Source organism: Myotis nattereri, assembly GCF_964212035.1.
Source record: "Myotis nattereri genome assembly, chromosome: 1".
Taxonomy (NCBI): Eukaryota; Metazoa; Chordata; class Mammalia; order Chiroptera; family Vespertilionidae; genus Myotis; species Myotis nattereri.
Window position 1 is genome coordinate 229,997,892 of NC_138075.1, and position 15,243 is coordinate 230,013,134.

A 15,243-nucleotide genomic window follows, 5' to 3' on the forward strand; every position below is an offset into this window, starting at 1 on the left:
AGGAACTGAAGGGAAGGTGGAAACTGGGCTGTGAAAGGTTACCTAAGCCAGAACCTAACATTCTAGGATAGACAGCTGCCCTGCAGGCACGGACTTCCCAACCCTCAGCCTCCCTTCAGAAGGCCACGCAGACCCTGGCCGACTAGACAGCATGTCGCTCTCACTCCCGAAGGTCCTGACCTGGGCTCCTCAGAAGCACCTCGCTGTGCCATCGTAACAAGTTCCGAGGTGGGAGAACTCACCGTGCTCATGGTGCTTCCCGGCTGCACCTGCAGAGAAGGAAGTGACTGAGCCAAGGCCTGCAGGGACGTCCAGCGTTCTCAGCCACTCATGCCTGCTGCTCACTCATCCTCTGGCTGCCACGGCATTCGGGGCCACACAGATGTCCTCCAAGTCCTGAAGAGCAAACACATCAAGCTGATCAACACTGCCACCTGCGTGGTCACCTCCACGGTGCCACCGGTTACAGGTCCTTTATGCCGGCGGGGCCTTTGCTGAACACTCTGCAACGTGCCCTTCAGCCCACATCCCCCTCAGGAAACGAGCTCTCCTGTGGATGCAGGACCACTGACCCCAGAGCCTGTCACCCTGCCCTCGTCCTGGTGCTGAGAGCCCTGTGATAGCTGCTGGGAAAAGAGGAGAATCCACCGCCTCACGTGGCCTCACCGACCCTTTCGCAATGGGAAGGACAGAGTTCCCAGGCTGCAGCCGAGCCCAGGGCCCCTGGCTCTTCCCGCGACGTCACTGCCTGCGTCCTCTGGAGGAGACGAGAGCCACCCCCCGACTCGCCCTGTGGCCAAGGGAGAGCGAAGGACCAAGAGTGTGAATGGGGAGCCCAGGAGGAGGTTCCAGGAGGGGCAGAGAAAGAAGATGCAGAGGCTGCCGGAGAAGGAGGGGTTTCACTGGGAGGTGGCAGCTAACCACAGCCCAGTCAGTGTCAGGGAGGCAGTGGCTAAAGGAGCAGCAGGGAAGCAAAACCCTGGAGCCTGGAGTGAAAGCAAGGAGGCGGCTCTGGTCACCCGTCCCCGGTGACAGTGGGCTGGAGCCGGCACAGGCTCACCTGAGGCCGTGTCACGCCAGGCTCTGGTCAGCAGGTCTGGGGTGAGCTCGCAACGTGCATTTCAGACAGGTTCCTGACAGTGCTGCCGGCGCCGCTCCAGCGGCCACCTCCCAACTGACCTCCCGCCGCAGTGCCCTCCCCCACGCTAAAGCACACACCGATCACAACGACCTTTGCCTGGTCCGTCAAGTCCTCATTCCTAAGCATGGCCTGTGGAGAAAGGCCGGCCTTGCAGCCAGGCGCCTCCACGCCCTCCCTGTGGCCATGGGTGAGGCACTGACCGCTGTGCCCGGTTTCCTCACCCACAAGGCAGGACAGCACCACTCCACGCTGTGTGGGGACCAAGGCCCAGTGCAGAGCGTGGGCAGTGGGGTGCACGCTTTAAAGGCTGTGGGCTGACCCTGCCGCCGCCTTCCCCAGCAACCCCACTGCACAGCTCCCCTTTCCTCAAGCCCTTAGGGGTGCTGTGTAGCCGATGGGCTGCAGCCCCACCTTGCTCACTGGCCAGTAGGGCTCCTGCCCTCATGCAGCAACCAACCCAGCCACCAGCTCCAGTGCTCTCGCTGTGGCACGCGCTCCGTGAGACGCAGGACAAGGAGGCCGCGGTCTGTCCCTGCGCAGCTGGCCTCTCGCACCCGGTGGCTGCACCCTGCATACCTGCACCTAGCACCTCTTTACCCGTCTGCCCCCGTGGGGTTTGGAGGGACAGCTCTTCACTGTGTCACTCTCTGTAGACTTACTGGCAGGCCTCAGGTGGGGGCACACCCTGGGCCACGTGTGCTCCCCCCGAGAAAGGCACAAGTTCTTCCCAAAACAGCACCTCACCTGGTGAGCCCCCACCTTAGCCTGGTCTGCACAGACAGGGGAGGCGCCCCAACAGCTCCAAAAGACTCACAAGACCTGCCCCAATTCCCCAAGTCCAACACATTTATGTTCCTGAGCAAGAAGTGTCTTGCATCTGGAGGTACACCCACAACGGAGCTTTCTTTGGGGAAAAGCCATCTACACCAGTGGTGTCTCAGAATTGAGAAGATGGCTTTAATTTGAGATTGCCATGTGGTTGTTACAAGTGTCTTGTGTCTTATGCTGTGCCCGAGGTGTCCCCACTGCGTGGCCTGCACACCCCCCTTGCCCTCTGAAACCAGCCTCCTGCATCCCAGCAACCCCAGCGAGACTGCTTTCCAGGAGTTTCCTCACTCTCTATCCTCTCGCCGTCCCAGGTCCCAGGCCCAAGGCCCCGAGGTCAGGCATTCTATCCCAAACCTGGTCTTTTGGGGATAGCAAGGGCCAGTGGCCAGAGGACAGAGGAAGCTGGGAAGCTGGCCTTCGGGAAACCTACCCAGGGGCTGGGTCGCACCGGGTGTAGGGGAAGCAGGGCCTCCCCAGCAGACCAGGTGGGAAGGAGGAAGGTGTGGGTGGGTGGGCAGAGGCTAACTCCCCACACCCTGCCGCGCCATCCTGACTCTAGGTGGCTCCCTGCGCACTCACTCTCCTGAGGGAGCTGGTGTGCAGACACAAGGGGCCCTCATCGTGTTGACTTAGAGGCTAGGGTCATGGGAAAGGTAGCCTTCACCAACTACAAAAGCTCCTGGGTCACGCCGGTGAGAGGCCATCGGAATCATGAAACTACCGTTTGCCAGGCACCGCACTCTGCACACACGTCTCATGTCATCCCTTATCACCGAGGAGGCGGCTCCCAGAGGTCCCCATTTCACACACAAGGAAGCTGAGGATGATCAGGGCAAGGAACTTACCCAAGGCCCACAGCCAGGACACGAGAATCTGATTTAAAACAGGGCGTCCTGACACCAGAACCCACTCTAAATAGAGCCCATGACAGAATCAGCTGTATCCACGAACCTGACCCAGGGGAGGATGACAAGACACAGGTGCTGAGGGCAGGCAGTTCCCAAGGCCGCGAAAAGGCTCAGGGGAGAACCGGGTGCAGGTAGAGATCACAGTATGTGTGAAATCCGGGGAGTCAGGTAGAGAAAAGAGAATAAGAAGTCAGAAACGAAGCCTGGACCCTGGAGATCCCAGCAGGAGGAAGCAGGAGAAAGGGCTGGTACAAGGGCTAGAATGAGGCCAGAGCGGCCCCAGGGAGCGGATCACTGAGCCTTATGCAGGTACAGGCCCAAGCCAGGCTGCCTGGAGGAAGTGACTCAAAAAGATCAGGCCCCAAATGAAGGGGTTACTCCAGAAACAAAGCAGGTCGAGGGGCACACAGAGCACAGAAGATGCCCCAGACAAGGACTGCCCTGTGCGGTGGGTCAGAGACCCAGGACGGAAGGTAACACGGGCTCACCTCCTAAGCCACACGTCAAGGGGGGCAATCAAGGGCTTTAGACAGAGGCCACATTCAGAGATCCTGTCACCTGTGCTCCGAGGGCCGATGGAGACTGAACAAGTCAGACCCCAGACCAGTAAGGAGACTTAGAGCAACCCAGGCAGGACAAGACTGTGGGCAGTGAGTGAAGGAACAGAGGTGACTAACTGGATGGCGGGGAGGGCGGGTTGTTTGAGGCTGACGTTTTCTGTGTTCTTACCATTTTAAAAAATGTGTTTTTCTTTATTTCAGAGAGAAAGGGAGAGGGAGAGAGAAACATCGATGATGAAAGAGAATCGACTGGCTGCCTCCTGCACACCCCACCCTGGGGATCGAGCCTGCAATCCGGGCAAGTGCCCTGACTGGGAATCGAGCTGTGACCTCCGGTTCATAGGTCCAACGTTCAACCACTGAGTCATGCCAGCTGGGCTGTTCTTACCGACTTAATGGTCCACTCAACCATCCGGTTATTGTGAGGTGACACTGCGCAATGTGACACTGGCACTCAGGGATGTGCATGACAGACACGGGGACATGATTACATCATGGCAGCAGCAGACTGGGGCAGGCAGGAAGCAGGCAGCGCTGCGACTGGAACCGAATTGTTATTGCATCTTACACCACTGTTTTCCAGTGCCCCCGACCCACGAAGGCATGTGAGCCCTCACACCATGCCAGGGTGGCCCCCGAAAACCCGGGCTAACTCCCCACACCGTGCCACAGGTGCCAAGCAATCCTGACTCTGGGTGGCTCCCTGGGCACTCACTCTCCTGAGGGCGCCGGTGTGCAGACACAAGGGGCTCTCGTGTTGACTTAGAAGGTGGCTGAGTAGTCCCTGTGCATTTGGATGAGGTGGCTGGGCAACCTCCTTATGCGGTGTGGTGCGGTGATAGCAGGGAAAATGCGTAGGCACTAACTAGATCAGTGGTCGCCAACCAGTGGTCCGTGGACCACACTGGTGGTCCGTGAGGTCTGAGAGGTTGGTGACCGCTGGACTAGATCACATCTCCCCTTTTAAACCATAAACACAGAATCATTCCCATGTTATATTATGCACTTCCAAAAATGGAATTTCAAAAGTAGGATTACAGACGTGTGTTACAAAGCAATAATATTTTGCCTTGGCTGTATGGCTCAGCTGGTTTGAGTGTTGTCCCTACACCCAAAGGCCATGGGTTTGATCCCTGGTTGGGGCATGTAGGGGAGGCAACCGACCATGTTTCTCTCTCTCCCTTCCTTTCTACAATTCAATTTAAGAAATATTTTCTTGCATGAGGATTGAAAAAAAAAAAAAAAGCAAGAATCTTTTAAAGACTGTTCCGTGTATACCCAAGTATCCTTGGCAATGGACCAGTGCATTACAAGTTGCAATAACTTTCATCTCAAAGCTTCTGAAATGGAACTTTATGACATGCTCACATCACAACCAGGCCTTGGTACTAAGAAAAACAGGAGCCTCTGGAGTGTTACACAAAGAAGACACGTGGCAAACAGCCAGCACCGTGCAGCCGGCAGTCTGCGCCATGGAGCCTTGCATACATACATACTTGACCTCCGTGCCTCAGCTTCGCCACCTTTCACGTGGGAAACGCCCCTTCCCTTGCAGGTGTCCTATGGGACAGAAGTGCCCAGTATGGCTCTGAGCACCCGGAGGCTCCATCAGCTGATTCATTCAATGACTATGCACAGGGTCAGCCTGCTCCAGAAAGAGGAGTGAACGCAGCAGACAAGAAGCAATATTCTAAGGGGAAAGACCATCAGTATTAGGTAAAGACTGCGTATTGTGCCAAAAGGGCCAGAAGTCATGGCTCTTCTGACAAGTGTAAGAGCAAAGCGAGCTTTCAACCCCAGGAAGAACTGGGACAAGTGTTGCCGGCTCTTCTCCCAGGCATTTATTCCTAAAGGAGGCCCAGCAGCCTCACCCTCTGCCCTCCCCTCGGGGACCAGACAAATGGATGTGGCAAAACCAGGAAGCAGCAGACAGTGCTTGGACAGACAGTAAGCGGATCCTTCGTCAGTTTGCCTGATGACCCGAGGAAGTCCCAGAGGCAGGGGCCTCACCCCGCGCAGTCCCTGCACACAGGGAATCCTCCTTCCCCCTCGCAGGACCATCAAGGACTGCCTTCTCTTCCCCTAGAGGACAGACCAGCTTCCCCGAGACAGAGATGCTCGACTTCTGTGATGCAGGCCTCGAGAAAGAGAATGAGCTTTAGCTTCTGAAAAACCTATGAAAAAGGTTAGTACCAACGAAAAGATTCTTCAGCCTTAAACAGAAATTCCTGATACATGCTGAAGACATTACACTCAGTGAAGCAACACACAAAAGGACAAATACTGCATAATTCCTCTTATGTGAGGTACTGAGGGCCATCAATCCAAAGACAGAAAGTAGAATGGGCCTGGCCGGTGTGGCTCAGTGTTTGAGTGTGACCTATGAACCAGGAGATCACGGTTCCATTCCTGGTCAGGGCACATGCCTGGGGAGGTGGGGGGGCGTGCAGGAGGCAGCCAAACAATGATCCTTTCTCACCATTAATGCTGCTATCTCTCTCTCTCCTTCTTCCTTCCTCTCTGAAATCAATAATAATAAAAAAATATGCACGCACACGCACACATTTTTTTAAAGAAAGAATGGTGAGAGAAACCAAGATGGCGGCATAGGTAAACATTGGAAATTGCTGCCTCACTCAACCACTTCAAAAATACAAAAGACAAAACGGACATCATCCAGAACCACAGGAAGGCTGGCTGAGTGGAAATTCTACAACTAGAAGGAAAGAGAAAAGCACACTGAGACTCGGAGGAGCTGCGGAAGTAAAGTGCAGAGGTACGGAGGCGCACGTGGAAAGGGCTGGCAACTGAGGATGCGGCTGTCTTTTGGAAGGCAGCTATGCTCACCACTATACCACCAATGCTCGGCTCTCTTTTTGAATCAGGAGGGAGTCTCAAGCTCCCGACTGCTCTGAACTCCAGTTCCGGGCGAGTCTCTGGGGACCCAGACTCATATGGGGAGAAACTGGACTGTCTGGCAGCGGGCAGAACTTGGAAGTCAAGGGCGGCTTTCCCTCAGAGGTGCTGAGACGCTGGGCCCCTTAGGGCAGGGCTGAGGATCAGCCACAGCTGCTTGCTCCGCCCTTTGATTCCCTGAGACCCCGCCCCACCCAGGCTGGGGCAGAGGTTTTTGCATATGAATGCCCTGGCTCTTTGCAACCTGAAAATTACCTAACAAATTGCAGCTGGGCCAGACAGACCCAGAACTTCCAAGAGAAGGCCCAAGGCCCCACAGCAGCTTGCAATGCTTCACAGCTGGGCCTCATCTGGGCACCTCCAAACCCCAAACAATGAAGGGGACTCTGCAGATCTCTCCATAGCTCCTGCTGGGTAGCCTCAGGCAGAGGCTAAATTAGCACCTCCTTAGAGATCAAAGAGCCAGTGTACCCAGTGGTCAGAGTGGGACCATCCAGATTACAACTCCTCAGATCCATAAGGGACACACTCAGGGGGCACACTCAGTGAGCACCAAAGCCCCACTGAAGCAAGTCTTGCCCCAGGAGGGGTGTCTCCAGCACAGAAGTTCTCCCACTGCAGACACAGCTGACTCTCACAGCCAATTGGCCTGGAGGTCAATTCCTCCCAGTGATCCTATAACAATCAAGGCTTAACTACAAGACTGTGCACAAAGCCCACAAGGGGGTGCACCAAGAAGTGTCCACCTCAGGTAATTGGGGAGGCTGAGCCACTGGGCCCCTATAGGACACCTAGCACAGAAAGCCACTCTATCAACACAGGGAAGCATAAAAAATGTGGAGACAAAGAAACAGGTCACAAATGACAGAAATGGAGGAAAGCAAACTAATGGATATAGAGTTAAAAACCACACTTCTAAGGTTTTTCAAGATAAATTTAGTGAGACTCTCAAGAAATCTAGTGAGACCCTTGAGGTTATGAAAAAGGACCAACTTGCCGAAACCGGTTTGGCTCAGTGGATAGAGCGTCGGCCTGCGGACTGAAAGGTCCCGAGTTCGATTCCGGTCAAGGGCATGTACCTGGGTTGCGGGCACATCCCCAGTGGGAGATGTGCAGGAGGCAGCTAATCGATGTTTTTCTCTCATCGATGTTTCTTTTTTTTTTTTTTTTTTTTTTTAATATATTTTATTGATTTTTTACAGAGAGGAAGGGAGAGAGATAGAGAGCCAGAAACATCGATGAGAGAGAAACATCGATCAGCCGCCTTCTGCACACCTCCTACTGGGGATGTGCCCGCAACCCAGGTACATGCCCTTGACCGGAATTGAACCTGGGACCCCTCAGTCAGCAGGCCGACGCTCTATCCACTGAGCCAAACCGGTTTCGGCTCATCGATGTTTCTAAATCTCTATCTCTCTCCCTTCCTCTCTGTAAAAAAATCAATAAAATATATTTAAAAAAAAAAGAAAAGAAAGAAAAGGACCAACTAGAAATTAAGCATACACTGACTGAAATACAGAATATTATACAGAGTTCCAACAGCAGACTAGAGGTCCCCAAGAATAAAGTCAAAGATTTGAAATATGAAGAAGCAAAAAACACCCAACTGGAAAAACAAAAAGAAAAAAGAATCCAAAAATATGAAGATAGTGTAAGGAGCCTCTGGGACAACTTCAAACGTACCAACATCCAAATTATGGGGGTGCCAGAAGAGAGCGAGCAAGATATTGAAAACCTATTTGAAGAAATAATGACAGAAAACTTCCCCAACCTGGTGAAAGAAATAGACTTACAAGTCCAGTAAGCACAGAGAACACCAAACAAAAGGAATCCAAAGAGGACCACACCAAGACACATCATAATTAAAATGCCAAGAGCAAAAGCCAAAGAGAAAATCTTAAAAGCAGCAAGAGAAAGACAGTCAGTTACCTACAAGGGAATACCCATACGACTGTCAGCTGATTTCTCAACAGAAACTTTGCAGGCCAGAAGGGAGTGATGAATGCCAAGAACCTACAACCAAGATTACTTTATCCAGCAAAGCTATCATTCAGAATTGAAGGTCAGATAAAGAGCTTCACAGATAAGAAAAAGCTAAAGGAGTTCATCACCACCAAACCAGTATTATATGAAATGCTGAAAGGTATCCTTTAAGAAGAGGAAGAAGAAAAAGGTAAAGATACGAATTATGAACAACAAATACATATCTATCAACAAGTGAATCTAAAAATCAAGTGAATAAATAATCTGATGAACAGAATAAACTGGTGATTATAATAGAATCAGGGGCATAGAAAGGGAGTGGACTGACTATTCTTGGTGGGGAAAGGGGTGTGGGGGATGCGGGAAGAGACTGGACAAAAATCGTGCACCTATGGATGAGGACAGTGGGGGGGGGGTAAGGGCAGAGGGTGGGTTGGGAACTGGGTGGAAGGGAGCTACGGGGGGCGGGGGGGAGAGGAACACCTATAATAATCTGAACAATAAAGATTTAATTTAAAAGAAAGAAGGAAGGAAAGAAAGAAAGGAGGGAGGGAGGGAGGGGAGGGAGGGAGGTGGGTGGGTAGGTGGGTAGGTAGGTGACAGCCAGGGGCTGGGGTTATGTTTGGTGAATACGGAGCTGGGTCTGGGAAGGATAAAACAAGTCCTAGAGATGAATGGTGGTGAGGGTTTCACAACAACGTGAATGTACTTAATGCCACTGAACACCTAAAAGCGCTTCAAATGGTCTGCTTCATGTTGTGTATTTTTTTTACCAAAACAAAACTAAAAATAACTTCACCTAATATTCCTTTTCTAGGCATTTTAAATAGGTTTAGTCAAGGATTCAGAAATGCTCTGCAGTGGGCACAGCCCTGGAAACATCTGGAAGGTGTTGCCTGGAGTGGGATCGTCGGCCTCCCGTGTCCGAGAGCCCAGGACTCACACACAGACACAGCCCCAGCAACCAGGCTCCTCCTCTTCTCAAAGCAGCCGCCCGTACAAGCGTCTCTACAGCTTCCCAGGCAGGACTACGAGAACCCCCTCCCATGCCAGGCTGACCCTCTGGTCAACGAACCCTGCAGCCCCGCCTGATGCGGTTGTAGCAGTGACTGGTTTGGAGGATCTTCAACAAGTGGAAGCGATGGTAAAAGCCGGCAGGTGAGAAGCAGACCACCTGGTCCCACAACTACTTCTCCGTAGAAGGGTTTCTCTGGGTCACCACAGAAGCCAAGCGGGGTGGCTTCTCCACCTCTCTGACCCAAACTTTTCATGTTCTTTCAGCCATGGTGGCCTGGCATCTAGGGGGCTGGTGACACAAATAAGGCAATTCCTGGGGGCCATGTGCAAGGGTGATACCATGGAACCTAAGGCCAGTGGGGCAAATCACCCTCAGGTACTGAGCCACTACGTCCCCCTCCTTCCCGGGTCAAGACCACTTTCACCATAAAACTCAAGAAGGGAGGCAGGCGTACCGGGCCTGTATGGATGGCATCCGAGTCCCGGCCTGTGAGATGAGAAAGCCAGCCGGGAAGCTTGCTGCTTTCTACTGAATCCTGGACCTGGATGGGTGGTGTGTGTGGAAGGAATCTAGGCCCAGGCCCTGGAGGTGGGTGGGGTGGGGGTGAAGGCTGGTCACAGGCTCACAAATTAGATTCAGCTGAGCAGCGCAGCGCAGGGGGAACCCCTCATTTGCATCCGGTGGCGGGGCTGGTCTCTCCCTTCTCTCCCCAGGCAGGTGCAGTGGGCTGGCTAACCAACAGATGCAAGCTCTGTAGGGCTGGCCAAGCCCAGGCCAGAGGCACTAATCTTGGCGGTGGGATCCCACATCTGGGCCAGTAAGCAACAGCAGATGAAGGCATAGATGCGAGTCACATCTCAATCATGTTCTATAGGAGACACCTTATCCTCCAGATTCCTAACTTGGGAACCGTGCAAGATGCAGACAATGGAACAACGCAGGACACACCACGCCGTTTTCATCCAGCACACGAGCCAGTCACCGGTGCACGAGATGGACTTGCTAACAGAAGAGCCAGTGAGGAACTGCCCTGGTCCAGCTACTCTTCTCTCTCGCTGGTCCTGAGGCCGCTAGTCTCGCCCACCTCTGGGCCATGCTTAGCAAGGTGACTTTTCTGAAACAACCCTGTTACTTCCTGCAGACAACTCAGTTTAGTGGCTTCCCATTTGGCCGGAAGGTAAATTCTGAATTCCTCCACAGGTGAGCACACAAAGATCTCCTGTGACCCCCTCTACCCCCGCCCCAGTCCCAGCTCTCCAACAGTCTAGTCCAGCGGTTCTCAACCTGTGGGTCGCGACCCTTTGGCGGTCGAATGACCTTTTCACAGGGTCGCCTAAGACCATCCTGCATATCAGACATTTACATGACGGTTCATAACAGTAGCAACATTACAGTTACGAAGTAGCAACGAAAATAATTTTATGGTTGGGTCACAACATGAGGAACGGTATTTAAAGGGCCAGAAGGTTGAGAACCGCCGGGTCTGTATTGCAATCTCAGGCAGTTCCTCTCCTCCCCTCCACCCTCGCTGCTCGGCCCCGGGGCCGTGCCGGGCTTCTGCTGTTCACTGCTACACCCCGAGCAGAAAGCGCGTCGCACGGCAGACCCCAACCACGCGCTGACTTATAACATTAAGGAATGCGATCCCTAAAGGAGCGAAAAGAAATCTTCCAACCAGAGCTGGGAGCTCAAGTCCAGGCCATACAAAAAGACGACGATGCATCTTCCCACTGAAGTGTTCCCGCCTCACATGAAACCCATAGATGAACGGGAGCCCATGCGTCCCCGCATCCATTTAACTAAAAGACAAGAAAAAGGAAAATGAGAACATGCCCCTCACTGTCCGCCTTTCGCCACCAGCCGGCCCCACACCCCTGCTTCCGGGCCGCGAAGGCCTGGTCCTGCCGGCAGGGACGCGAGGCGCTGGTTCGCTCCGCCGGCAGCCGGGGGCCGCGTGACCTTGGGCGGCGGGAGCCGAGTGCAGGCCGAGACCCAAGGCGGGCTCCGGGGACGGAACCAAGGTGGGCCCGGGGGTGTCGACGAGCGCGGATCAGACAAAAGCCGCTCCCCCCCCGCCCCCCAGCAAGTCGGGCGGCTCGGGGGCCGGGGCGCTCTCCCCCCTCCCTCCACGGGTCGCAGGGTGGGACGGGGCCCTCACCGAGCACGACGTTCCCGGCCCCGCGCCGCGGCGTGGGACCCCGACTCCCCTCCGACACCTGTCTGCCGGCACCCAGGGGGCGGGCCTCCGCCCGAGCGGTCACGGGCTCCACCCCCGACCGGAAGGCGAGGACTCCCTGAGCTCAGGCCCCAGCGGGGCGCCCCCAACCTTGCAGCCCGGAGGAGGCCCCGCCACGAGGTCCAGGCGGGCTCGCAGGCCCACTGCTGCGGGGACCGGCGCGAACACACAAAGGCGGCGGCGTCAGCAGGAACAAAAACCTGGCCCCGTCTCCCCCGAGGCCCACCACCCTGCGCCCGGGGCCGCCGCCCTGCCCGACTCTCCGGGTGACCTTGGGAGCGTCCCTCCACCCCCCACCCCAGCCTCAGTTTCCCCGATTATGCTACTAACCGAGCGCAGCAGGCCGCCGCCCGCCCGAGCAGCCGAGACCCAGGGCGAGGCCTCCCCACTTCTGTTGACCCCGCCGGGCCGGGCTCCTGCAACCACGCGGACGGCGGCGCGGGCGGGCGGGCGAGGAGGCTCGCGGTCCCGGGGAAGGCCCGGCGTCGGGGCCTGAGGGACGTCGGACGCGCCAAGGCGGCTCCTGGGCCGCAGCTCCAAGGTTTCTGCAGGCCGCGCGGCCGCCTGAGCCCCGTACCCGCCCGGCCCTGGCCTGCCGCTCCCTCCCCGCGAGGCCTGGCTGTACCTGGGCTGCTCTGGGCTGGTAGGCGCCCCGCCGACGCACTCGAGGTAGGAAGCACCTTCGGAAGAGGCTGCGGAGAGGCACTCCAGCCAGACGCCACCACCTCAATAGCGACCCACTTCCGCTCCGGAGGCCTTGGCTCCGCCCCCTGGCGTTTCTATTGGCTGCCGCCAGCTCTGCTCTCGCGTTTTACGGGTCGAGGGGGTATATTTTCAATGCTATTGGAAGAGATAACCGTCTATTACCGCTTTGAAACGCGGCTTCCGGCCCCGCTCAGTCTCGCGAGCTCAAGCTCCCATCTCCTCGCGCGAGATACGCGGCCGGTGCCCCTCGCTCGCCCGCAAGGCCTCTCGGGAGTTGTGGTCTGCTGGGGTAGAACGGCGGACGGGCGGCGGGGAGCGGGACTGTGGGGCATGCGGCCCTTACGCTCTCTGTTACCCGACCTAATCCGCCCCTCTCCCGGCCTCCGCTTCCTCCCCTATTGGAGAGGCCTTTGTGAACTATGTTCCCGGGGGAAAGTGGGCCTGGATCCGCAGCCCCTCCAGGGTGCCCTGGGCCGGAGTCTGTCCCTGTGGCGCTAGACCCTGAGCAGCACAGCCCGGCCCACCTGCCGGAACCCGGAGGAGGCGCTCCACCCGGACTAGGGCAGCGCCAGGAAGAGGCGGCCCTTCTTCCTCTGCAGGCTGGGGCTGCTTAGTGTGGAGACAGCGCCTGGACCAGGCGTGCCCTGAAGTCCACGCGCCTTTGGATTGCCAGTTCTGGGAGCTAATGATTCCCTTTTGAATCTCCTGGATCTCCCGAGGGCCTCCCTGGACAGGTCATCATCAATGTATTTCCTTGCTATCAAATGAAATGGGTTTGCGACACACACAGAATATAAGAAATGCCATGCTTATTTCTCTAAATGAAATTTAATCTCCCAGCTCTAATTTTAAAAATGTATATTTTATTGATTTCAGAAGGGAAGGGAGAGAGAAACATCAATAATGAGCCCTAGCCGGTTTGGCTCAGTGGTTAGAACTTCGACCTGCGGACTGAAGGGTCCCAGGTTCGATCCCTGTCAAGGGCAAGTACCTTGGTTGCAGGCTCCTCCCCAGTGTGGACGAAAGGGGCCACATGCTGACCAGACCGGCTCAGGGAGGCCTGCATGACAGACTTGCAAACTCAGAGACCTAGAGTCACCACAAAGGATGGTCTGAAATTAAACTTCAGCTAAAGCAGTGATGGTGGGCAGTTACGTCCTGGGCCGGTATCTTCCCTGACGAGGTTAACCTTTACCTTAACTGAGCCTGTCTGTCTTTTTGCATCTGTGATAACACACCCTTGAAATGTCTGGGTAACTTGTAACTTCCCTTTTTCTGGAGCCCCTGGGGCACAACCAAACGTGCTAGGCGCCAGGACAGAGACCACAAATTCATTATGTTAATTGATCCTGCACCCACCTAAGTATGTGTCCATCATTTTACTTTTTATCCAATCCCAGGGGTTCCCCTGCTTTGCTTCATCCCACCTCCTTAATCTATCACCAATGAATTCCATGGAACCCACCTATGTCCCTCCTTTGATTGCAAATGTATTAATACAGATGTAACCCCGCCATTTCTCCGGAGCATTATCTCAATTCGTTGAGGTTCTGCTTCCCGGCATTTGTTGTAAACTCACAAAAGTTCTTTACAGGTTTCAATGGTTTTTACATTAACACCAGCCAGGGCCCTGGTCAGGGCATGTGCAGGAGGCAACCAATCGATGTGTTTTTCTCGCATCGATATTTCTGTCTTTCTTTCACTCTCTAAAAATCAATGGAAAAATATCCTCGGGTGAGGATTTTTAAAAAAAGAAACATCAGTGATGAGAGAGCATCATTGAGCGGCTGGCTCCTGCATGCCTCCTGCTGGGACTCCAGCCCACAACCTGGGCATGTGCCCTGACCTGGAATCCAACCGTGACCACCATCTCCACCTGGTTCATAGCTGGACACTCAACCACTGAGCCACACTGGCAGGGCTCCCAGCTCTAATTGCACAGGGAGGTGGGAAATTCCTCTCTTTACCAGCCTGGGTTGTGGGCAAGTCCTGGGGTTTTAACGCAGTTCAGAATACTGTGGGAGAACTCTGTTCTTTTTTTTTTTTTTTAAATATATTTTATTGATTTTTTTACAGAGAGGAAGGGAGAGAGATAGAGAGTTAGAAACATCGATGAGAGAGAAACATCGATCAGCTGCCTCCTGCACATCTCCCACTGGGGATGTGCCCGCAACCCAGGTACATGCCCTTGACCGGAATCGAACCTGGGACCCTTCAGTCTGCAGACCGACGCTCTATCCACTGAGCCAAACCGGTTTCGGCATCTTTTTGCTCTTGTCACTTCCTGACGGAATGTCCCGGGGTCCAGCCTCCCCCTCTGAGGTGTCATCTTCTCTGCAGACCCAAGCAGGGCGGGGGGTTGGGGTCTCTCTCCTGGACCTCTGCCCACCTGGCAGTCTCCGGCCCTGCGCTGTGGGCTTGCCCACTGTCTCCTTCCTGGGAGTGGCAGCTTAGCCAGCCTGTTCCCAAGGCCACCCCCTCTCCAGCCTGGGGCTGGGACCCAGGACCCAGGAGAAAGAATCCATCCCTGTCCCCGGCAGGCAGGAGCCCAGCGGCTCAACCTCGCTGTTTGGGAGATGCTGAGGGGATGGGCAGTGCTCAGCTTTGGGCCCTGGTTCTGGGCCATGTCACCTCACCTCTCGGCACCAGGGTTCACCCACTGAATAGGGATGGGGGACAAGTCCCACCCCACCCGGTGCCCCATTGCTGTGAGGTTTACATGAGAAGGGCCAGTTCCCAGCGGCTCAAGAACCCTGGCCACTTCTCCAACCAAACACAATCACACACCCAGTCTTCGGGTCCGGATTAAGCCACTGGACTCTGGACACCGTGCAGGTGGCAGGTTTCTACGTGCAGAGGGGGTTCTGGTGCCGGAGGCCGGGAAGCAGGGTGTGACGGGGGCAGGGAAGGGAAGGTGGCCTCGTTTAGCACATCAAATACGGGCGGGT

The 15,243-nt window shown here is 55.1% G+C and overlaps 1 protein-coding gene across 1 annotated transcript in view; it reads right to left on the reverse strand.

Moving 5' to 3' along the window:
- RNF4 (ring finger protein 4) overlaps window positions 1–12,321 on the reverse strand; it is a 30,409-nt gene extending 18,088 nt beyond the window's left edge. Inside the window, exons 1-2 of the mRNA XM_081092499.1 lie at window positions 12,216–12,321; window positions 243–396 (exon numbers count right to left, since the gene is read on the reverse strand). Coding sequence (XP_080948625.1) covers window positions 243–251 — 9 coding nt within the window. The 5' untranslated portion in view covers window positions 252–396; window positions 12,216–12,321. The remainder of the gene's footprint in view (window positions 1–242; window positions 397–12,215) is intronic.
- Window positions 12,322–15,243: the final 2,922 nt, after the last annotated feature.